The sequence below is a fragment of the Engystomops pustulosus genome, chromosome 7 (genome assembly GCF_040894005.1).
Source record: "Engystomops pustulosus chromosome 7, aEngPut4.maternal, whole genome shotgun sequence".
Classification (NCBI taxonomy): domain Eukaryota; kingdom Metazoa; phylum Chordata; class Amphibia; order Anura; family Leptodactylidae; genus Engystomops; species Engystomops pustulosus.
Window position 1 is genome coordinate 42,517,201 of NC_092417.1, and position 23,919 is coordinate 42,541,119.

The following is a 23,919-nucleotide window of genomic DNA, read 5'->3' on the forward strand; positions in this document are numbered from 1 at the left end:
TTTAGAAGCAGATAACAGAAAGATACATAGTCTTCCTATTATTTTCTTTACAGTTCCACAGTCTACAAAACATAACATTTTAGATTATTTATAATTTTACATAAACTTTCTGTCTATTGTGTCCTCTTTCTCCATTATTGATAACAGCCGTCAATAAAACAACTGATATTCCCTTTCCAGTTTCTTTACCAAAGGCAGCAAATATTTATATATATATATATATATATATATATATATATATATATATATATTCTAATAGTGTTTCTGTTATTTAGATTTTTATATAAAATTGGGATTGAGTGTAAAAGGTAATTTAAATAAATTCTTTACATTTTTATGACTTTATAATACTAATTATACTGTTTTCTACTAATACCTTGTTGCCTTTTCTACTGCTAGTAATTGTCTCTAATTCCAGTCCCTTCATGTTATTATTGAGGTGACCAGTTGCTAATATAAAAACAGCAATGAGCATGTTCTGTGGATTTGTACATCTGTCATGCTTTAGGCAGTCTATGCATCAGTGTATGTCACTTTACTGCTCATTTACAAGCAGATGTGCTTACATTTTCTTTAGATTCATGACTTTGGTCGTTATTACTTTCAATTATTTTACTACATTTTCTTAACAGCTTTCATGTATAAGAAACGCACAATTTTCTGATTCACTTTTCTGTATCTTATTCCAGCGTCTGTGAGAAATCCCAATCATGGCTCAGTCTTCTGATGCAAGTGTCGTTGGAGTTACAGATCCTGAGGACAACACTCCTAACATGATTGTCTACAGAAAAGTAAGGCTTTTATTTTGCTATTTTTCCATAGAAGTGGTTGAGAATTATGATAAAATAAGATAAATTTGCATGGATAGTAACTTGTACTTTTAAAGGGAACCTGTCAGCAGACCATGTCTCCAATTTCTACCTCCTTCATAGAGTGTAGTTAGTATACCCCTTCGAGGTTATTTAAGATGGGATGTAGGGCTGATTACACATGCCCCAGATGTCAAGACCCTGGGGCTGGTTTGATGCACTTGATGTGCCCGAATTTAAGAAGATACTGGCTAAAGGTGCTGCAAATTGTTAATGCTGTATATGACACCAATACACCTTATTCAGGAGGAGTACGTATTCTTGGGTATTGGGACATTTATGTAATGGAGAGTCACAAGCTAGCAATACTGCTATTGTTATATCTTGCCAGTAAATTAATCGTTTTCCACTGGAAAGATCCTCTCCCTCCATCCTAGAATTTAAAAGTAGAGTTAATCTGTCTTTACGGCTGGAAAAAATTGTATACCAAAAATGTAATGCTATATGGAAGTTTGAGGCTCTATGGGCTCCTTGGTTAGACCACCCAGGTCTGGCTCCATTGACGCTAGTGAGGGATAGAATATTTTGCATGGTGCCATATTGCTAGAAATTGTGGCTCTTCCAAAAGAATTGCCTTGGCTCTTCATATGTTAAAGCATATTGTTTCACCTGCAGGTATTCTTGACTTATGTTCCGATTGTAGACGTATTACTGTGTGTATTTCTGTTGAAAAAAAATGATGCTCTTTATGGGATGGTACCATACTAATGTCTCAGTAGGTTATCAGAGGCCATGGACATATGGGATCTTCTAGGGAGGGATGGGATAGGGGTTGGGGAGTGTGTTTTCTGCATTTATTTGTTTAAAATAAATTGTAAGAACCCAAATAAAAAGTATTTTATTATAAAAGGGAACCTGTCAGCAAAAATAAACCTAATAAACCACTACCAGTATGTTGTGAAGCAGATTAACAGCTTTTAGATCATGTTTCTTTCATGGCTCAATGTGGCGATATCATCCAGAAAATCAAATAAAGTGCAATGTAAATTTATAAAGTCATGGCGGCAGAGTGTTTAGTGATGAAGTCAAGTTCTCCATGTCTAAGAATAGCCACTTCACTGTAACTGACATTCAAAACAGTGGGGAAATTTTGACGTCAGTGCTGAAATCTCCTCCTCCATTACTTTTTACAATCAATTTACAGCTAACTTGAAAGTAGATTTTTCCGGATAAAGCCCCCATACTCGGCAATGAAAGAAGATGATCTGAAAGGTGTTAATCTGCTTTACAACATCCTGGTAGTTTATTGTGTCAATTTCTGCTGATAGGTTCCCTTAAAGATATATATTGGAATTCTGTCATTGTCTTTGACTTCCATTAGCTTTGCCCTCTTTTTCTGCCTTCAATATATTTGCACAAGTGGCTTAAAGAATCCGGGGTGAAAATTGTGTGCCATATATTTCAAAATATTTTTGGGGACACTATGCTTTATGAGTCTCCCTCATTGTGTCTGTTACTTATACAAAACAAAGGTGGTAGATAAATGAATAGAGGGTGTTCTTGCTTGCTATTCGGTGGTATCTATTATACATCAATGATACAGAAAGTCTGGAACTGCTGGCCATTTACATTAGATGTATATTGGATAAATTGGGGATTTCAACTGGTTTGTCTGACCATCTAATATATATGACAATCTTCTGGTGACAACACATATTGGTGTGCTAATGGTCAAAGTTTTGGATTTAACACTTTGATCCTTTTTTTCGTGGGAAGAGATGTCCATAGGTTGCTTTCCTCCTACTTACATTCAGCAGACATACACTGCCTTACCTGTGCACATGGGCAATCACCTGGGGCGGTCAGCTCCAGAGTATAGCAACAAGTTCCTAAATGATGGCTACAAGACGTCAGTTCCACAAAAAGAGAGTAGATTTTTTTTTATCAGAATCATAAAAAGTGGTTCCGGTATGACGTTGTAGGATGGGTTCACACGTTGCAGTTACAACTGAATTACAATCCGCTTTGAGGTGGTTTTGGGTGCAGTTTTGTTAATTTTGTAGGTGAATGACATTACCTGAATTGGTCAATTTGATTTTGAAGGGGAAACCTGTTCAACAAATGTGATTCACCTGTTCAATTCATGTTGTTCACCTGTTAATATAAGGAACTGCACCTAAAACCACCTCAGAAGTGATAATGATGCAGTTTTAACTGCAACTTGTCGACGGACCCTCAGGGTGCATTCAGACGTGGCAGTAACGCATGTGTTTTGAAACACATTACAACAGCTGAGATTTTCCTGATTACATTGCTGTCAACATCATGTTTACAAAACATGTGTTAACATTAACATATATGTTAACAAAAGGCAAACAAACATGTGCTAACACGTGTGGCAAGCGCTTTGTAAATGTTAACAGCAATGGCAAATCTCCTCTTCTCAGCTGTAATAATGCGTTCCAAAATTCATGTGTTACCGCCATGTGTAAACAAACCCTCAGGCACACAAACCCTTTTTTTTTTTAAAAAGTCCAAATTTATTTTAGCCCTTTTTAGGAAAGCGGGGGGGGGGGCCTCTTTTGCATGATATCCTTTATTGTTTGTCTTACAATTTCTGTTATAAAACTACATAAAATCGACTATGGACTGGAAGCTATAATGTTATTTCCCACTTTTTGCCAGGAAGTTTTTGATTTTCAAAAGCTTTCTGCTGTCAAATCAAAGAGTTAGGGTAAGTAATAAATCTTTAAATTTCCTGTAGTTGTGACAGGTTACACGGCCACATCAGAAAACACCAGAGACATTTTAAATGTCAACATGTAACGCAATGCCCTATTTTCTTCCGAGCAAAGTTCTCACGTTTGTTGTCAATGTTAACGCCGCTGCTTTATCATAGGAGCAAACACTTTCCGAACATATAATTTTCAGTTTATATATTGTTTCCTCTATTCTATTACGTATTAGATTCTTTTACAGTAAGTAGTTCAAAATTGATAGTTTCTTGATTTGTGAGTAATCTGCCTACATTTTCCCTAAGGACCAATAGTAATGCCCATCTCTACATTATTTATAACGACAAAAATTTAGGGGGGCGCAGCACTATTTTTGCTGTTATATGTAATGTGTGTGTAACAGAAGCTAAACTTCCATACAGTTAATAGGAATGGATTATAAATGGAAGGATTCCGATCACCATCCAACTTGCCCCACGTTACTTTTTGGGACCGTTTATAAGCATGCTTTCAGTCCGTTTAAAAACGCATCCATTTTTGACTATTTACCATGCGTTTGGGTGCTTTGAAACTGTGTATCTATTAAGATATGCGTCACGTTTTTGGACCATTCTAAAGCATGCGTTTTCATTCTGGTTAACCCACACGTTTTTGAAAACACATCAGTTTTTTACTTTTTACCATGTATTTGACTGCTTTGAACCTGTTTATGCATGGTAAACAGTCAAAAACGGATGCGTTTTTAAACTGATTGAAAACGCATTCTTTAAAACGGTCCCAAAACATGGTGTGTTGCATCACCCTTAGGTGTCCGTTATTCTATTCCATAATAGACTAACTGACACCATTAGCAGAGGGGTGGCCATGCACCTAACCTAAAAATATATTTTCTGTTGAGTGCCCAGATAAAAATTTCACATTTGATATTTTGTTGGTTAAGTCCAAAAGTAGGACGTTATCTTTCAACTTCAGGAGGCAGAGAAGATTTTTTTTAATCATTCAAACTCTTTCTTCTACTTTATGCGAAAGTGCTTTGTAAAGTTCGGTGACTCCTGCTGAATCAATAGATGATTGGATTTATATTATGGAAGGTCCATGTTTGCGCGTTCACATGTTGCGCTGTGATGGTGTTTTCATTGCGTTTAAAACGCAATACAACAGCTGAGGAGAGGTGATTTGCCTAATTACATTGCTATTTACAATTGCTAACGTGATGTTAATGCATGCGACAGCAAAACGCTTGCGTTAACGATTGTTAAGGCATGCATTAAGATTGCGTTTACAATGCGTTTTGTAAACACAAATGTCAACAGTAATGTAATTAGGCAAATCACCTCTCCTCAGATGTTGGAATGCGTTTTAAAACAAAATGAAAACACAACCAAAGCGCAACGTGTGAACGCGGCCTCAGAATCATTGGGAAAGGGTTACACTCATCTGCCAGTCCTCAAGTCATATGCACATTTATTCTGGTCTAAAGGCATATAGTATTTAGTCAAGTTATCTGAGAATTGTGTGTGATAATCCTTTATTATGTGGGATTTTGTGTGTTCATGTACTCTGATACAAGACATTTGCCTAAAAAAAGCTGTGTCTAATAGTGAGTCAGCATGCTGTAACCACAATATCATGGGGTTACGAGAATAGATCTGGGAAGTCCTCTAATAAAATAGACTAAGTAATGGTATGCAATTCCTGTATTCTGCAGCTAGCAATGAAAAACTGGAATTCTTGGCACAATTTCATGTATTTTAAGCAGATATTTACACATTATTGTTGCTTTTATTCACTCTAAGGGGCATTTATTATTTTTGGCGCAGGGTGGTGCTAGAAATCTTCCATATTTTTCAAGTATGTAAATTTGTGACGCAAGGGATTAATGAATTGGTGCATGGACTGAAAGTTTTAGAACTCCCTACACCAGCTTTTAGCTGGACAATTTTTGTGCCTCGGAAAAATAGAAGGACCAAAAAACTGGTGGATTCACAAGCGGCGCTAAAATTTTGCGCCCAAAAATAGAACAAGTTGAGAGTGTTGGTAAACACCAATATTATGACGTGGGCACTTCATAAATTCATGCGCAAGAGGCGCAGAGAGGAAGAAAAAAAACACAGCCAGTTTTCGGTTTGAAAGGCCATAATAGATGCCCTCCTCTGTGTTAAATGTAGTAATGTCCCATAAGGTCCTACAGCTTTATTTTACATTCAGAGCAATTGTTTTTTTCCAACATGTTTTTATTTATTTTTGTCACTATATTGCATAATGTATAAAGGAGCTAGGAAATTTCCATTACACACTTCTCCCCCACCCATAAAGATAAGATAATCAACATGTGCTCCTGAAACTCCCTGCCACAAAAGTTCCTGCCAACTTTGTGGTTTTACATGCCAGTTATTTATGATCGAGTCCATTATAATGGGGAGCCATTGGTATTAAACGGACCTGTCAGGGTGCGATTCGGGACACTAAAGCGCCAACAAGTCCATAAGGTTTAGTGTCCAAAATCCCCCTTTAGCAAGTCTGTTTGTTCCCACTATCAAAAAAAAAACCTTCATACTTACCTACAGATGGGTCTGATGTACCTCATTGGATCCATCTGTAGATAAGAATAAACCTTTTTTCTTTTTGATGTCTCTGGTGATCCCTGCGCCTGCGCTGTAATGCAATGAAGCTGGAGCAGTACACTCTGGCTGCATTACCCACACTGAATGCGCAGTGAAGCTGGGATGCAGTGCCCCCACTTCACTGTACGATGGCGCAGGGAGCATTGGCAGACCATATGTCTCAAATCACCCTGACACATTGGGGCTCATTTATTATGGCCTTTGAAATGGAAAACTGGCGGTGTTTTTCCCCTTACGGAGCCTCTTGCACCTGAATTTATGAAGTTTTGGCTCCACAATATTGTTTTTTTCCCACACTCTTGTCTTGTTCTATTTTTGGGAGCAAAATTTTGGTGCCGCTTGTGAATCCACCAGGCACTTCTATTTTTCAACATGTTTTTGTTTGTGCAAAAAGAGAGGGGCTAGGAAATTCTAAACCTTTAAGTCCGTACCCCATTCATTAATCGCTTGCACCACAAACTTATGTCCCACTGAAAAATATTTTCCTAGTTCTTGTCCCTGCTCCAAAATTTAAAAAATGCCCCTACTCCTCTTTAAGCAGATCCCCCTCGCTGATGGGATCTAGGTTCTTATTTCCCCAAATCACCTGCCAAGTCCAAACTCATGTGCCATATAGTATGTCTGAATGGTGGAACCATGTCTCTAATTTTAACTATAGTTTATAAAGATCACTCCTGTATGTACATTCCTGGAGGTGGGCTATGGAAGAACATGGTTTTGGTTCAGGTGGAAGTTGCAAGTCTCGATGGTCTCTCACCAACCCAATCACCTACTGCCACAAGTTTCTAACTATATGCCATGATCAGACGCAGTGGGGGTCATTTACTAAGGGCCCAAATCACGTTTTTACGTCACGTTACCCGAATTTTTCCGCTTTGCGCCAATTTTCCCTGAATTGCCCCGGGTTTTTGGCGCACGCGATCGGATTGTGGTGCATCGGCGCCGGCATGCACGCGATGGGAATCGGGGGCGTGGCCAAACGAAAACCCGATGGATTCAGAGAAACCGCCGCATTTAAAAATAAAAAGTGTCGCTGGACAAGCGCTTACCTGCACTCAGCCCGGCTTGGTGTACTCCAGTGCATTCCGATGAACTTCAGCGCAGCAGCGCCACCTGGTGGACGTTGGGGGAACTATCTTAGTGAATCGCCGGAAGACCCGAATCCTCCGCAGAGAATGCGCCACTGGATCGCGAATGGACCGGGTAAGTAAATCTGCCCCCATGTGTAAGGTGGGGTGAATCAGGTGTATTGGGGTGGTGTATTAGGGTGATGGTGTATGTTGAACCCTCAAATTTTGCTGTGTATCAAGTGTAAAAGTTTAATTCCACCTCTAACATTATGGGGCACATTTACTTACCTGTCCTGTTGACGCCGCCGATCCGTAATGTCCGATCTAGATTTGGAGCTGCCGCAATTCACAAAGATCATACGTTCAATTTCCTGCATGCGTCGCTTCCACCACTGAGGTCCGCTGGAGTTCACCTTCTTCTTCCCGGTGCATGTGAGTGCTGAATTTTATTTTTAAATTCCACGGTTTGTCTGAATCAGTCGGGTTGTCCGACGGCCAACCCCCCTCCCCCCCCCGACTTGTGTCATATGAAAGCCGGTGCAGATGCGCCACAATCCGAACGTGTGCGCCAAAAACAGGGGGCAATTCAGGGCAAAACGAAAAAATTCGGGAAACCCGACGGAAATGCGTCAGACGGACCCTTAGTAAATGTGCCCCAATGTATACATTTTAAAGCTGTCTAGGGTTTGTCTTTATGAGACAATATATTTAAAGTTGCAGGTAGCAATAATAACCATAGATCGTCAAGTAGTCATTTATTAATGGTTAGTGCGCTGGAGTATGACTACCTCAACATATTGACTAAAATGAAACCTAGAGCTAATGAGCAGTTTCTTTACTAATGGACTATGATGAATCGCCTCCAGTGTGTTCATGTTATTAGATGAAAATCTCTGCTGACCATATCGTAAGCATATTGGGATTTATTACACAACGGTACACTTTAAGGCTTAGACTTAAATAATAGGTCAGCAATGCTAGTAGGAAGTTACCTTCTTAAAGAAAAAGGCTGTCCCAAATTTAATTTAAGGACACCTGACTTACAGACATCTCCTAGTTACAAACGGACCACTTTGGCCACTGTGACCTCTGGTGGATGCTGGTAATTTACTGAATTGTCAACTATAAGAGTTATCAGAGGTGTCTGCAATGACGCTTTAATACTTGTTCCCAAAACAGCCCAAAATTATGCTAATCCTATTGTTATAGAGGGAAAATGCTTTGGGATTTGGGTTATTAAATATTACTTGTTTCAACTTACATACAAATTCAACTTACATACACATTTCTATAAGTAAAGCTTATACTTTCATTACTCCCTACTAGAGATGAGCGAACATACTCGTCCGAGCTTGATGCTCGTTCGAGCATTAGCGTACTCGAAACTGCTCGTTGCGATGAATACTTCGCCCGCTCGAGAAAATGGCAGCTCCCGCCGTTTTGCTTTTTGGCGGCCAGAAACAGAGCCAATCACAAGCCAGGAGACTCTGCACTCCACCCAGCATGACGTGGTACCCTTACACGTCGATAGCAGTGGTTGGCTGGCCAGATCAGGTGACCCTGGGATAGACTAGCCGCTGCCCGCGCTGCTCGGATCATTCTGTGTCTGGATGCCGCTAGGGAGAGAGCTGCTGATGGTCAGGGTTAGCGTTAGTGTGCAGGTAGATTACTGTTAGGCAGGAGTGATTCTCCAAGAACCCAACAGCCCTTCTTAGGGCTACAATAACGTTATACTTTTTTTTTTTTTGTTTGCTTGTGGCTGGGCTTGCTGGCACTAGTAGTGCAGCTAGTACCATATTGTGAGGAATTTGCAGGGGGACTTGCTACCGTTGTGTTTAGCTCTTAGTGACACACATATCCACCTCAAACACCAAAGTGGGAAAATTTATTAGGGGTTTGATTTCAATTAGGCACAGTCTGCCAGTTTCTTTTTATTTTACGTTTATTTTTTCATAACTCAGCGTCATCTCATCAGTGTGCTTTCATATTTGGCTAGAAAATAGCCAAAGGAGAATCCAAACGGCTTACTTACGCCTACAATAGCGTTATACATATTTTATTTCTGGTTGATCTGCTGGTGGCTGTCCTTGCTGCAGTGCATATACTAGTCAATTGTGAGGAATTTGGAGTGAGACTTGCGACCGCTGTGTTTAGCGCTTAGTGACGCACATATCCATCGCAAAGACCGAAGTGGGAAAATTTATTAGGGGTTGGATTTCAATTAGGCACAGTCTGCCATTTCCTTTTTATTTTACGTTTATTTTTTCATAACTCAGCGTCATCTCATCAGTGTGCTTTCATACTTGGCTAGAAAATAGCCAAAGGAGAATCCAAACGGCTTACTTACGCCTACAATAGCGTTATATATATTTTATTTCTGGTTGATCTGCTGGTGGCTGTCCTTGCTGCAGTGCATATACTAGCCAATTGTGAGGAATTTGGAGTGAGACTTGCGACCGCTGTGTTTAGCGCTTAGTGACGCACATATCCATCGCAAAGACCGAAGTGGGAAAATTTATTAGGGGTTGGATTTCAATTAGGCACAGTATGCCATTTCCTTTTTATTTTACGTTTATTTTTTCATAACTCAGCGTCATCTCATCAGTGTGCTTTCATACTTGGCTAGAAAATAGCCAAAGGAGAATCCAAACGGCTTACTTACGCCTACAGTAGCGTTATATATATTTTATTTCTGGTTGATCTGCTGGTGGCTGTCCTTGCTGCAGTGCATATACTAGCCAATTGTGAGGAATTTGGAGTGAGACTTGCGACCGCTGTGTTTAGCGCTTAGTGACGCACATATCCATCGCAAAGACCGAAGTGGGATAATTTATTAGGGGTTGGATTTCAATTAGGCACAGTCTGCCATTTACTTTTTATTTTACGTTTATTTTTTCATAACTCAGCGTCATCTCATCTGGCATAGCAGTGTGCTTTCATAGTTGGCTAGAAAATAGCCATAGCAATAGGATAGCATCGTTTGGTTTTAAAAACTAAAAAACACAAAAAAAAAAAAAAAAACACAAAAAAAAAGTAAAAAAAAAATTAAAGTTATAACTTTCATTTTCAAAATGTTTAACCCGAGGGCTAGGGGTAGAGGACGAGGGCAGGGACGTGGGCGTCCAACTACTGCAGGGGTCAGAGGCCGTGGTCCTGGGCGGGGTGAGACACCACCTGCTGATGAGGGAGCAGGGGAACGCCGCAGAGCTACACTCCCTAGGTTCATGTCTGAAGTTACTGGGACTCGTGGTAGAGCACTGTTGAGGCCAGAACAGTGTGAACAGGTGATGTTGTGGATTGCCGACAATGCTTCGAGCAATTTGTCCACCAGTCAGTCTTCCACGCAGTCCACCCATGTCACCGAAATCGGCACTCTTCCAGCTCCTGCACCTCAGCCTCCTCCCCCCCAGTCTGCCCCCTCCCAGGAAAATTTGCCATTTGAACCGGCATACTCTGAGGAACTGTTTTCTGGACCCTTCCCACAGTCACAAACCACTTGTCCGGTTGCTGCTGAGCAATTTTCCGATGCCCAGGTTTTCCACCAGTCGCAGTCTGTGGGTGATGATGACCTTCTTGACGTAGTGGCAGAAGTGTGTAAAGAGGTGTCCGACGATGAGGAGACACGGTTGTCAGACAGTGGTGAAGTTGTTGTCAGGGCAGGAAGTCCGAGGGGGGAGCAGACTGAGGGATCGGAGGATGATGAGGTGACAGACCCAAGCTGGGTTGAGAGGCCGGGTGAACACAGTGCTTCTGAGACGGAGGAGAGTCCTATAGCAGAACAGGTTGGAAGAGGCAGTGGTGGGGCCAGACGGAGAGGCAGGGCCAGAGCAGGTGCATCAGCGCCAAATGTGTCACGTAGTGAAGCTCCCGTGGCGAGGGCTCCCGCGGCGAGGGCTAGATTTTCAGAAGTCTGGAGGTTCTTTAAGGAAACACCGGATGACCGACGGACTGTGGTGTGCAACCTTTGCCAAACCAGGATCAGCAGGGGTTCCACCACTACTAGCTTAACTACCACCAGTATGCGCAGGCATATGAATGCTAAACACCCGAATCAGTGGCACCAAGCCCGTTCACCTCCGGCCGTGCACACCACTGCTCCTTCCCCTGTGTCAGCTGATAGTCAGCCCCCTGCCCAGGACCCTGGCACAAAAACCGCATTGTTGCCTCCACGATCCTCCACAGCATCCACCAGCGTTCAGCTCTCCATACCCCAGACGCTGGAGCGGAAAAGAAAATATAGTGCAACCCACCCGCACGCCCAAGCCCTTAATGTCCACATCTCCAGATTGCTTAGCCTGGAGATGCTGCCCTATAGGCTAGTAGAGACCGAGGCCTTTCGCAACCCCACTACTTTTCCCGATGTGCCGTCCCAGCCCTGCACCAGCACGTGTCAGACAACATCATCCGTGCCCTGACCAACGCCGTTTCTGACAAGGTCCACCTGACCACGGACACGTGGACGAGTGCTGCCGGGCAGGGCCACTATATATCGCTGACGGCACATTGGGTTAACTTGGTGGAGGCTGGGACCGAGTCTGACCCTGGGGCTGGTCATATACTGCCGACGCCGAGGATTGCGGGGCCTACCTCGGTCCAGGTCTCAAAGGCCTACTATGCCTCCTCCCACCCCTCCTCCACCTCCTCCTCCGAACTACCATCCGTGGGCATGGCGCCATCAGTCGGTAGCTCTAGGCACAGCAGCAGTGCCGTCGCTAAGCGACAGCAGGCGGTGCTCAAACTGCTGAGCCTAGGCGATAAAAGGCACACCGCCCAAGAACTATTACAGGGCATCACGGCGCAGACTGATCTGTGGCTGGCACCGCTGAACCTGAAGCCAGGCATGGTTGTGTGTGACAACGGCCGTAACCTGGTGGCGGCTCTGCAACTCGGCAGACTGACACATGTGCCATGCCTGGCCCATGTGTTAAATCTGATAGTTCAGCGTTTCCTCAAGACATACCCCAATCTGTCAGATTTGCTCACGAAGGTGCGCCGCATCTGTGCGCATTTCAGGAAGTCCAGCACAGATGCTGCCACTCTCAGGGCAGCGCAGCGCCGCCTCCAACTGCCCGCTCACCGACTGTTGTGCGACGTGCCCACGAGGTGGAATTCAACATTAACCATGTTATCCAGAGTTTACCAGCAGCGCAGAGCGATTATAGACTGCCAGATGTCAACTTCCACCAGAACTGGTAGTCAGGTCAGTCAGCTTCCTCAAGTCTACAATGAGGAGTGGACGTGGATGTCTGATATCTGTCAGGTGCTGAGTAACTTTGAGGAGTCAACACAGATGGTCAGTGGTGATGCCGCTATCATCAGCCTCACCATCCCGCTGCTTGGCCTGTTGAAAAACTCTCTGGTCAGCATGAAGTCGGAAGCTTTGCGCTCGTCACAAGAGACGGGGGAAGAAGATTCCCTTGTTGATAGCCAAAGCACCCTTAGGTCTGTTTCTCAGCACATATCGGAGGAGGTGGAGGAGGATGAGGAGGAAGAGGAGGAGAATGTTGGCGAGACAGAAGAGGGGACCATTGTTCAGTCCTTCACTGTTCAGCGTGTATGGGCAGAAGAAGAGGAGTTGGAGGAGTTGGAGGAGGAGGAAATGGACAGTCAGGCCAGTGAGGGGAGTGAATTCTTGCGCGTTGGTACTCTGGCGCATATGGCAGATTTCATGCTAGGCTGCCTATCCCGTGACCCTCGCGTTCAAAGAATTTATTCCAGCACCGATTACTGGGTATTCACTCTCCTGGACCCACGGTACAAGCAAAATCTTTCCACTCTCATCCCTGGAGAGGAAAGGAGTGTGAGAATGCATGAATACCAGCAGGCCCTGGTGCACAAGCTGAAACAGTATTTCCCTTCTGACAGCGCTAGCGGCAGAGTGCGTAGTTCTGTGGGACAAGTAGTGAGGGAGAGTAGGCGAGCAGGCAGCTTGTCCAGCACTGGCAAGGGTACGCTTTACAAGGCTTTTGCCAGCTTTATGTCACCCCAGCAAGACACTGTCACCTGTCCCCAGTCTCGGCAGAGTAGGGCTGATCTTTAGCTGACCATACCATCGTCCTAAATGATCACACAGCTCCCTACAACTACTGGGTTTCAAAGCTGGACATGTGGCACGAACTGGCGCTGTACGCCTTGGAGGTTCTTGCCTGCCCTGCCGCTAGCGTCTTGTCCGAGCGGGTTTTCAGTGCAGCTGGTGGCATCATCACCGATAAGCGTACACGCCTGTCGACTGACAGCGCTGACAGGCTGACGCTTATTAAGATGAATAAAGCCTGGATTTCTCATAATTTCCAATCTCCACCAGGTGAAGGAAGCTCAACCTGAATAATTTATGCACTCCTCCACCTCCACATTTTCCTCCTTCTTCTCCTCTTTGTACACTAAAGCAGAGGAAACTGGCTATTTTTTGACAGGGCCCACTGGCTCTAGCTATAGTACTTTATGCATTTAATTTTTCTGGAGGGCCACCTACCCGGTCCTCTGTTTTAAACAATTTTTGGGAGTGCCACATACAGGCACTCAATCTATTCAATTTTTCTGGAGGGCCACCTACCTGCTCCTCTGGTTTGAAAACTTTTTTGGACTGCCACATACAGGCACTCAATCTATTTCATTTTTCTGGAGGGCCACCTACCTGCTCCTCTGGTTTGAAAACTTTTTTGGACTGCCACATACAGGCACTCAATCTATTTCATTTTTCTGGAGGGCCACCTACCTGCTCCTCTGGTTTGAAAACTTTTTTGGACTGCCACATACAGGCACTCAATCTATTCCATTTTTCTGGAGGGCCACCTACCTGCTCCTCTGGTTTGAAAACTTTTTAGGACTGCCACATACAGGCACTCAATCTATTTCATTTTTCTGGAGGGCCACCTACCTGCTCCTCTGGTTTGAAAACTTTTTTGGACTGCCACATACAGGCACTCAATCTATTCCATTTTTCTGGAGGGCCACCTACCTGCTCCTCTGGTTTGAAAACTTTTTTGGACTGCCACATACAGGCACTCAATCTATTCCATTTTTCTGGAGGGCCACCTACCTGCTCCTCTGGTTTGAAAACTTTTTAGGACTGCCACATACAGGCACTCAATCTATTTCATTTTTCTGGAGGGCCACCTACCTGCTCCTCTGGTTTGAAAACTTTTTTGGACTGCCACATACAGGCACTCAATCTATTCCATTTTTCTGGAGGGCCACCTACCTGCTCCTCTGGTTTGAAAACTTTTTTGGACTGCCACATACAGGCACTATCCAAATTAAATTGTCTCCATAGCAGCCTCCACACGTTGTCTCCATTGCTACCTCCAAAAGTCGTCCATATAGCTGCCTCCATACATCGTCCCCACCAAACCCACCAAATTTGGGTTGTTTTCATGGATTCCACATCAAAGTTGTTAACTTTGTCGCCACCCTGCTGTGTAATCCACAAAATATACTGGCAAACTTTTATCATGTACCGATATTATTTGAGCGCTTCTTGCTCACCTCCTTTGGTTCCTCTCTGCCACCCATTGGTTTGAAGCCTGAGTCCATTTAGGGTATGTCGCCATGCCACTCTCTAGCCTGCTGCCGCTGCCTCTGCATGCCGTCCCCTATAGTGTCAGGGTCAATTATTGGATGTTTTAGATGCTATCTAGCTTCTTTCTGTCACTCTGTCATGGCCATGCTGTTGCCCATAATTTTGGCATAATGGTGCGATTAAGCAGTCTCAGAGGCATCCATGCATGCTGCCCCTGCTGTTTCCTGTCCATTTCCGTGGTGTTTCCATCCTTTTCTGAGGTTCCCAGGTGTTTGGCCAAGCTTCCCTGTGGAGAACCTTGGTCCCCTTGAAAAATGCTCGAGTCTCCCATTGACTTCAATGGGGCTCGTTATTCGAGACGAGCACTCGAGCATCGGGAAAAGTTCGTCTCGAATAACGAGTACCCGAGCATTTTAGTGCTCGCTCATCTCTACTCCCTACCAATGAATTGGGCGGCTAGGCTTTCTAAAGATATTCATTTTAGTTCTCTGCAATGCTCTTTGTTCTTAGGTGATTTCTAATAGTCTTGTAAATAACCAATCCGTTTTCTTAAATGCTTCTATGGATTAAATAAATATGATTGATTTATTCCAGAAACAGAACCAAATATGTCCACGGGTTGTGTAGCATTGTAGCTCAGTTCCATGTCTTCAGGTAATATTAAGGGCTCCACTACCATATATTGGGGCAGATTTACTTACCCGGTCCTGGCGCAATACCGCGGTGCGTTGTCCGACGAGGATTCAGATCCGGTGCGATTCACTAAGCTTGTGCGCCTGAGTTCCTGCATCCGTCGCTGTTGCAGGACTGTTGAATCCCGGTCCTCCCGCCAAAATCTGATCGCGTGCGCCAAAATCCCGGGGCAATTCGGCGCAAAACAGAAATCGTCTGGAAACCTGGCGAAAATGCATCCGACAGACCCTTAGTAAATGAGCCCCATTGTGTCACTCTTGTAACCTCTGCGGTTCACCTAAGTGTGTTTCTTCTTATCCATGGTCTTCGTTTGCAAGCGGCAGCCCAATCAATGGCTGTGCAATAATCTCCCGACGAAAAGCCAAGTTTTGGCATGCCATCAATGAACCATTATAATAAACAGTGGCCGTGTGCCAAGGCTTTGTGTACTGGAGACTAGATAGAATATAGTTATTAACATGTACAACATTGTTTGCGTGATGGGCAATGTTTAGATTCCAAAGGCATTCCTTTTTTCCACAAGTTCATCGTATATGCCAGGGAAGCTGAACATGTATACAAAGGACATGTCCCTAGATATAGACAGAGGTCAAAAGAGCATCTCTTCAGTATACTTTGCTTCACAGCAGGACACACAGGATGAAAAGCATAATAGATTGTACTATTTCATCCAGCTTGCTCCGGTTCAATAAAGGTTTTTGTTAAGTGAAGGCCATAAAAGCCAATGGGAAACAGAAGCTTCCATCCCCAGCCTCTGCTAAACATAGACCTTGGGTGTCCCCCAGTAAAGAATTGATCCATATATGGACTGTTACATCACAAGGGAGACACCCAGAACATCCGCAGCAGCAAATCACTGCATGCTTTGGATGTATGCTCCTCCTCTCACATTAAAAGGCGACCATAAAAACATGATGTTTCCCATTGTATGCCTAGACAATGGGATATTTTGCAGCATTTAATTGTAAGTATATGTTTAGAATCCTCCCAGTGTATACCACAAAAAATGAAATAATGAAGTGTTCCGTGAGGGACATGTATCACTCCTGAGGCTTTCTTTTTCAGTTTTTTTGTGCGACATTTTGCAGTTTGTGACTTTTTAGATGCAAAATCAAGCAGCATACCAAAGTTATCTGCTTCAAGTATTTTATGCAGTGTGACGGATTCATCCTTGTAGCCCAGATGTTTGTTCAACTTGTGTGACTTTTGGGCACAACTTCTGGCGCTAATAACTTTTTTATACTTTGGTGTACGGAGCTGTGGGTGGTGTCATTTTTTGCAAAATTTGCAAGCACCGATCGCGGGTGTTACCGGTAAGCCTTTGCTGCAATATGCAGCAAAGACTTACCGGCTATGGAGTGGGCTCGGCCCGCAAGCCCTCTCCATGCAGCGCGACCCGACCGCCGCAGTGAATACACGGCGGGCGGTCAATTACCGGTGTATAAGATGCCCCCAGACCAGACAGAAGATTTTTCAGTCTTCAAAAGTCGTCTTATACGCCGGAATATACGGTAGGTCATTTTAAAAATGATGTAATTAATTATCAATTTGCCACTGTTTACCATATGACTTAGGGTTTATTGTCATTTTTTATTAAATTGAAGCAACCCCAAATTCATATAGTTTTACTACAAAGCATGATAACAATATGTGTGTTGGCGCTGGTTGTATGTATCTTGCATTAATTTTTCATTATCTTCTATTAATTTTTTTCATTCATTTTTCACTGAATAATCCGAGTTTTTTTTGTTGAGTCTCTTTTACAACCTTAAAAGGGTTGGCCACTTTACCTCATGTTTTTGATTGTTCATGGACAGATAAGATCACATGACCCTCCATCTGCAGTCATTTTCTGGTCAGGAATATCTGGCTGATGAGGTAAAAGACAGGAGTCTTCACTTTACATATCTATAAAGCAGAGTACAACTACTAAATAGATGTATATTGGTAAATTACCTAATATCCTGCCCCCCAGTCTACACACATTACAAAAACATGTGGTAAAGTGGCCAACCCTTTTTTTGTGGAGACCCACTTTTTATATGAATTGTTGCTCCTGTCCAAATGTAATTGATTTATACCAAGGGCATGCATGAGGATTACACCAGACAATAAAAGGTATTCTGGAATTCTGCTTTATTCAGGGAAGTGCACAAACTCATATAGAAACAAGAGTAGGAGTTGCCAGCTTTGTTCGGTGTCTCCTCTTGATAGGGAGGTCCGAAATACCAAGGCTTCAGGACGGGCACATTCCAGTCTTATCTCAGACACAAACGCCATCTTTGGGTGCAGTCTCAGACACAGACACCATCTTTGGGAGTAGTCTTCGGACACAGACGCCATCTTTAGAGCAGAGTAATTTCACAGTAGTTGTAGACAGTTATCTGATCACATGATGAAAGGTTAATGAATGCATTTTGTGTACACAAGCGCCTACTAAGTATAACCTTGAGATTTCTCTCTTCATGTACATACTATGAGAAATTATAGTTGTGATAACAGCAAGAGTTATGAACATTGTGGGTGATAATGTAGGTTATTACTAGCATCATTGTCCTGTGTGCAGGAATAAGCAATGGGGCCTCAGCTCTGTGAAAATGTTTGGGCCTCAGTTAGTTCCATTCTAATTTTTTAATGTTTTTTATATTTATTGCCTACTTACGATACCAAGTTTCTTGGATAGCCTCAGCTACTACTGCTGCAGGTTATAGGCCTTTGGAGGACCTTCAAAGTTCTTTTGTATGCATGTGCATCAGGCAGGGTTGGGATGAGCCTAAGGCTACATTTACCTGAAGGTGCAGGGGACGTATGTATGGCGGAAAGACGGCAATAGGTGCACAGAGCGATACGCTGCCACACACATGTGGCACCAAACCGCAGTGTACACAGGGAAAAGATAGTACGTGTCCTATCCCCAATCACTGTTAAAGACAATATAAGTGAAATAGTAACACCAAGTCATCCAATTAATCATAAATATTCAAAAAGGGAAGACATAGGAAAAAAAATATGACAACATTTAAAGAAATTATTTTCAAGATTTGTTAGTTAATAGTAAAACCATTATGTCAGATTAGCTTTAGGTCCTCTACATGTTCTCGAACCAGAAACCGAAGGAAATAAAAGCGGAACAGGGAGTACCAGTACAATGCACAATACAACGTTCATTCCCTCTTTACACCATTTCTGACTTGTAATGACATGTAACATTACATGTATAGCAAATTGGTTCCACCAAAAAGGTCTGTAAACAGTTTGATGTATCTCACCAAGGGCATATGCTAGTCTCGGCTGCAAAAAAATCAGAGCAGACAGAGCCAGGAATAGTTTGCAAAGCAGGGATTTAGGTCTCTTCCCCACTGGTTGCTTGTAATGGGCTCTAGATCTGTCCTTGCACAGATGGCAGTGTTTTAACAACAAGGCAGAGATGACAGCAGAGGAGAATGTAAATGTTAAGGGGATAGGTTAAAGACAGGAAGTGTTGATGGAAATGAAATGACATTGATGTGTGGATCTAATGCTTAATGCCTCCTGGACAGTACAGCCGAGACTGCAGTCATGTGCTACTCATTCATGTGTCTGCTTCTAAGCTGTCCTTGGTTCATATATTATATTTAACTATCTATATCTCTATCTATCTATCTATCTATTTATCTATCTATCTATCTATCTATCTATCTAAGCAAAACAAATGACGTAAGCTGAAAATCTTAGTGGCATCTGGTTTTCACCAGAGCCCGCTGCAAAGTGTGTTGGACTTGTTGTGCTGTGGTACCACCAGGTCGTTCCACAGGTGCGACTTTGACCGCGGTGGCAGCCAAGGCGAGGTACAAAAACAGAAAGCAGATTCATGGTCCGGAACAGGCAGGAGTTCAGCGCAGGCAACACGGGATCAACGTCAGAGGCAGAGCAGAAGGGCCGGGCTGGTAGCGGAGGAGCGTAAACCGGCACAGGCACAGGACAACGATAAAAGCTTTCTCAGAGGCGTATAGCACAAATATCTGGCAGGGTGTGCAGGGAGAGGCAAGCTTAAATGGTATTCTGCGCTCTGGCCCTTTACATCTTCTGAGGCCAGCACGCGCCCTAGGTGTTGGGGTAGCGCACGCATGGCCGAGGGAGCGGAGACAGGAGTGGGGACTGGTAAGCGGACGCCGCAAGGTGCTGGGGCACACAAAGGACCAGGGGCGAGCTCGCAACCCAAGACTTTGGTCGAGGGAGCACCCGTGACAGTTTCATCCTACGCCAGTTTTATCATCCGGCATAGGAATCTTGTGCAGCATAAGTCTAGTGTAACTCTACATTGTCTTACCTTACCACACTTTTCTTAAGTCTGCCCCACTGTGTACTGGTTTTTTAACAAGTGACCATCAAAATGTCTTGGCTCCTGTGGATATGAAGGCTCCAGATCCACAGAAGAGGAAATATTGTAATGGTCTGTTGTGAATTAACCAATACACCAAAGCTTGGACTGCCGCCATTTTTTTTGCTTTGTATCTGGATGGATTTTCTCAGCATCCTGGGCCTTGCACCTGAGTACCTGCTTAGTATCGTGCTGCTTTTCTTTTTTATATTAAAAAGGCTGGATAGAAACCGAAACATAGCCTTTTCCCACTCTGGGTGAACATTGTACTCTAACGGGTGGGAAAGGACTTGTCCCTAAACAGTTTTAAGCTGTCCAATCACTCCTAGGCCCCATTCACTGGAATACCTACCTCTACAACACCTCTTTTGTAGGTGCTCCCTCTACTTTGGCTGATATGTAGGTGTCCTTAATGAGGGAACTTTATTTACGGCATTTATTATGAAATTATATTTATAGGTAGAAACTAGTACAGGCAGTCCTCGGGTTTGTTCTTAAGTTGAGTTTGTATGTAAGTCGGAACTGTATATTTTATAATTGTAACTCCAGCCAGAATATTTTTGCTCTCTGTGACAACTGGATTTTAAAAATGTTGGGTTGTCATAAGAACCAGGATTAACAATAAATCTTAATTGCAGACGTCTTTGATAGCTGTTACAGAGGATCAGTGTAGCCTGAGGCTAAAGTACAGTAAATTATCAACATCCAGAGGTCTGGTTGTAACTAGGGGTCGTCTGTAAGTCGGATGTTCTTAAGTACCCTCTCTGTAGTGTAGGGTAATGTGTTTTTTAAAAGAACAGCGCTAGCTTGTGGCATTGGGTTGTGATAGGGTGACCAAAATTGCTCTATGCCAGAGTGTATCCCCTCACTGTCATACAGTCCTATACAACATTAGGATTCTAGAACTGTCAGATTTACTGCAACCACATGAAATATATTTCTTATTAAGATCCTTTATATATTGCTGCTAGATATACAGAGGCTACTGATAAGAGCATGTCAGCCCTAGCATAGATAGGATTCATCTGGTGAAGCTTTTAGACAGAATAATTGTATCTTTTAAATTCTCCATTTGTGGCGATGCAGAAATACATGCAATATGTGTTTTATATGTCCAGACCCATAAGGAGTTTATGACAGAGATAAAACTGCTAAGCTGTTAATGTCACTTCCATTTACTCTATTGTGCTTTTATCTGTCAGTGTAATATGCTTACTTTACAGGAAGAAGCTTTTGGTACCTCCTGGGCTGAGAGCAGATGCTGAGCTTAGCTTTCACATCAGGAATCACATGCATCCAATCCAATTTTTCATCTTTGAGAATGTGATATACAGCTACCACCTATGGAAATGTCCCCAGTGTGTTAGCCACAGGCATAGTGAAAAGCACTGAAATATTGTGGGAATGGTATCAGGGGTATAACCTCTACATCACTTTCAGTGGATGAAAAAAACCTCATCTCACATGTAGACCATATCGGAAGCACCAATAGCCTCCATAGGGTTTGCCAATTCTAGGGCCCCTCTCTTCTTGAGAAGATGGGGAGTCATTTGAGCCCTGTTTGTGATGTAATCCTACTGCAGGTTACATAAGTGGACTGTAGAGTTTAATGTAGAGGAGAATGGACACTTTTACATTTTACGTAAATATCGTCGGAAAAGTACCTATTGTTTGAATCTAGTTTTTCATCCGTGCCAATGTCTGCCTCTGTCCGCAGAATGCAGTTTAGGTGGCATTGATTTTTTTCTTCTGTGTGACTTTTCATAGTGTGAACTGTGCATTAGGTTTCTGGCTGTATTGAGACTTTGGCATCACACCCAGTCTCTCTGTAGCTCTGCTCTGGTCCAGCAGTAGATGCTATTGATAGAGCTCTGCCCCAGTCATCTGCAGCTGAGGCTTTCTAAGTACCTATGTGTTTTCCGCTCACATCTAGTACTTTACTGGTTACATTTCTAGCTAGCTTTCCTGTTTGCTATTACTTGCTATATTTCTGATATCTCTGGTTTACCTATCATGGCTTTCGTTTATTGAGTATCCCTTTGTATTTTGATTTTGTGCCGTATTTGCTGTCTGTGCTGTGACTGGGACCTCTGATCATGCCTTATTGTTTTTTCCATTTGTTTGTCTTCTTTTAAGTCTGCACAATGACCTAAGGAGGAATTGTCTTCATGGTTGTCCTGTACCGCTTAGATTATGCGGAGGCAAGTAGGAAGGTGAGAGTTTGGGGGCTCAGTTTAGGGCTCACTGTCTGTCCTCTCAGAAGTCCAGAGCCTATCATTAGGAATTTTTGATGATGTTTATTCGAATTTTACATGTAATTATCTACATTTAAATACTTTTTTTTAACAACCTGTAGATTTCAAATTTAAAATACTAAGCCTTCTAATAGACTGACAATTCCTGTCTTGTAGAGATCACTTCTTACCACTTGTCTCTTTATCATCGCAAATGGCATGGCACAAAAAAGATGACACCTCTCTTTTTGAATCCATAATTCACAAAAAGAATTGGTCACTTGTCTTCCCTCCCTGTGCTATGACGAGATAATTAGGGCAATGGCCTATTGGCCGCTGTTAACATTTGCTCACACATATGTGCAGAAAATAGAATAAAATAATAGCTTATAGACATATATTTCTTTCTTTATATAGATATAGTATTTTCGGATGTCCAGTTTGGTAGCAAAATTCTCAGTTGGCAAACCTGTCCATATCTATTATGTATTGAATTTTGTAGATCTTACAAGAAATTCTCTATTGTCTGGTTAAATGATTCATATAGCAAGCAAATTATAGTATACAGAAGGACTAATTTCACCCAGTACATTGGGCTGCCATAATTTTGATAGAAGTATTGTGACAAATATGTGAATGTATTTGTTACAGTGCCTTATTATAGCATAAAATCCTCCCAGTGTTTTTACTGTATGATAAAGTAAGACGTAAGAAGAAGTGGGAACATTTGGAATCATTCTCACTCAAAGTTAGTAATCTACTTAGTGGAGGTCTCATTACTTAAAATTTGGTCTTGATAAGAGGCTGGTCTTCTCATAGAGGTGCAAAGAATATTATGAACACAAGGCACAGGTTTATTTCCGAACTTTATTAGTATGGAACTTTTATTTAATACTCTTATCCAACAGTAGAGGATCCTTGGATACATTTTTTGAATATACAGTGTTAATGTTACTTGTATATTGGTAATTGTACTGGTATTATACCACAACATCTAACACAAATTTAGCTGTAGTGCACTTTATCAAGTCTCTGTAGACATAGGCTGGGCTTGCATTTACAATTTAGCAAAGCTAAAACACATGGACCTGCAATTTTTTTTTTAAATCCTATGATTGTTTTGGATCCATCTTGATAAAGGTTAAATATGTAGCTGAAACATTGCTTGTGTGTGGTCAATGATTATTCATGGGATATTAGGAGATTGGAAGTCTGTGGGGGTCATTTATCATTTTTTTACCAGTTTTTTTCTTTCTTTTTTGAGGCATTTTTTGGCGCATTGCAATATTTGTGCCTTTTTGGGGACATTTTGAAATGTCCGCTGGACATTTGTTTTTCATCACTAAGAAACATTTAACTTCTATTCCAGATGTGCTAAATGTCGCACATGACATTTATCATTTCAAATTGTCTCAAATTTACGATTTTTTTTTGCCGCAAAAAATTCCAGACTAAACCATACAAGATCAAAAAATGATCTTTAAAAGATCTTCCATTTAACACAAGGAAAAAGTGAGATTGATAGATTGCCAAAGAAGCAGACAGAAATATAACAGGCAAAAAACAGCCAAAACAAGCAGAGATAAGATAAATGACCCCCTGTGTGTTGCTCCATCTTGCTCATAGATCCAGGCACTGTGACTGTGGTAATCTTCTTATATTTGTTATCCATGGCCTCCATCATTCTAAAACCAACTTTAAAAATTGTGCTAATGGGCTGGTGTTACCAGAGCTCTTCCATGCTGCAGCTTCACAGGCTGTTACACTTTTCCCCACTCTGCCAGTTATATCATAGCAGCTGAGGAAGTAAGTGTCCCTGGTCTATTGTGATGGATTTCAATGGTACGTTTCCTTTAAACCCCAAACATGTCTTTA

The 23,919-nt window shown here is 42.5% G+C and overlaps 1 protein-coding gene across 4 annotated transcripts in view; it reads left to right on the forward strand.

Annotated features, from left to right (window-relative positions):
• Window positions 1-23,919, forward strand: part of RGS6 (regulator of G protein signaling 6) — a 262,469-nt gene that overhangs the window by 27,441 nt on the left and 211,109 nt on the right. For all 4 annotated transcript variants that reach the window (XM_072115611.1, XM_072115613.1, XM_072115612.1 and 1 more), the window contains one exon: window positions 690-791. In XM_072115611.1, the coding sequence (XP_071971712.1) occupies window positions 711-791 (81 nt within the window). In that variant the 5' untranslated portion in view covers window positions 690-710. Of the gene's footprint in view, window positions 1-689; window positions 792-23,919 lie in introns of those variants that run through there.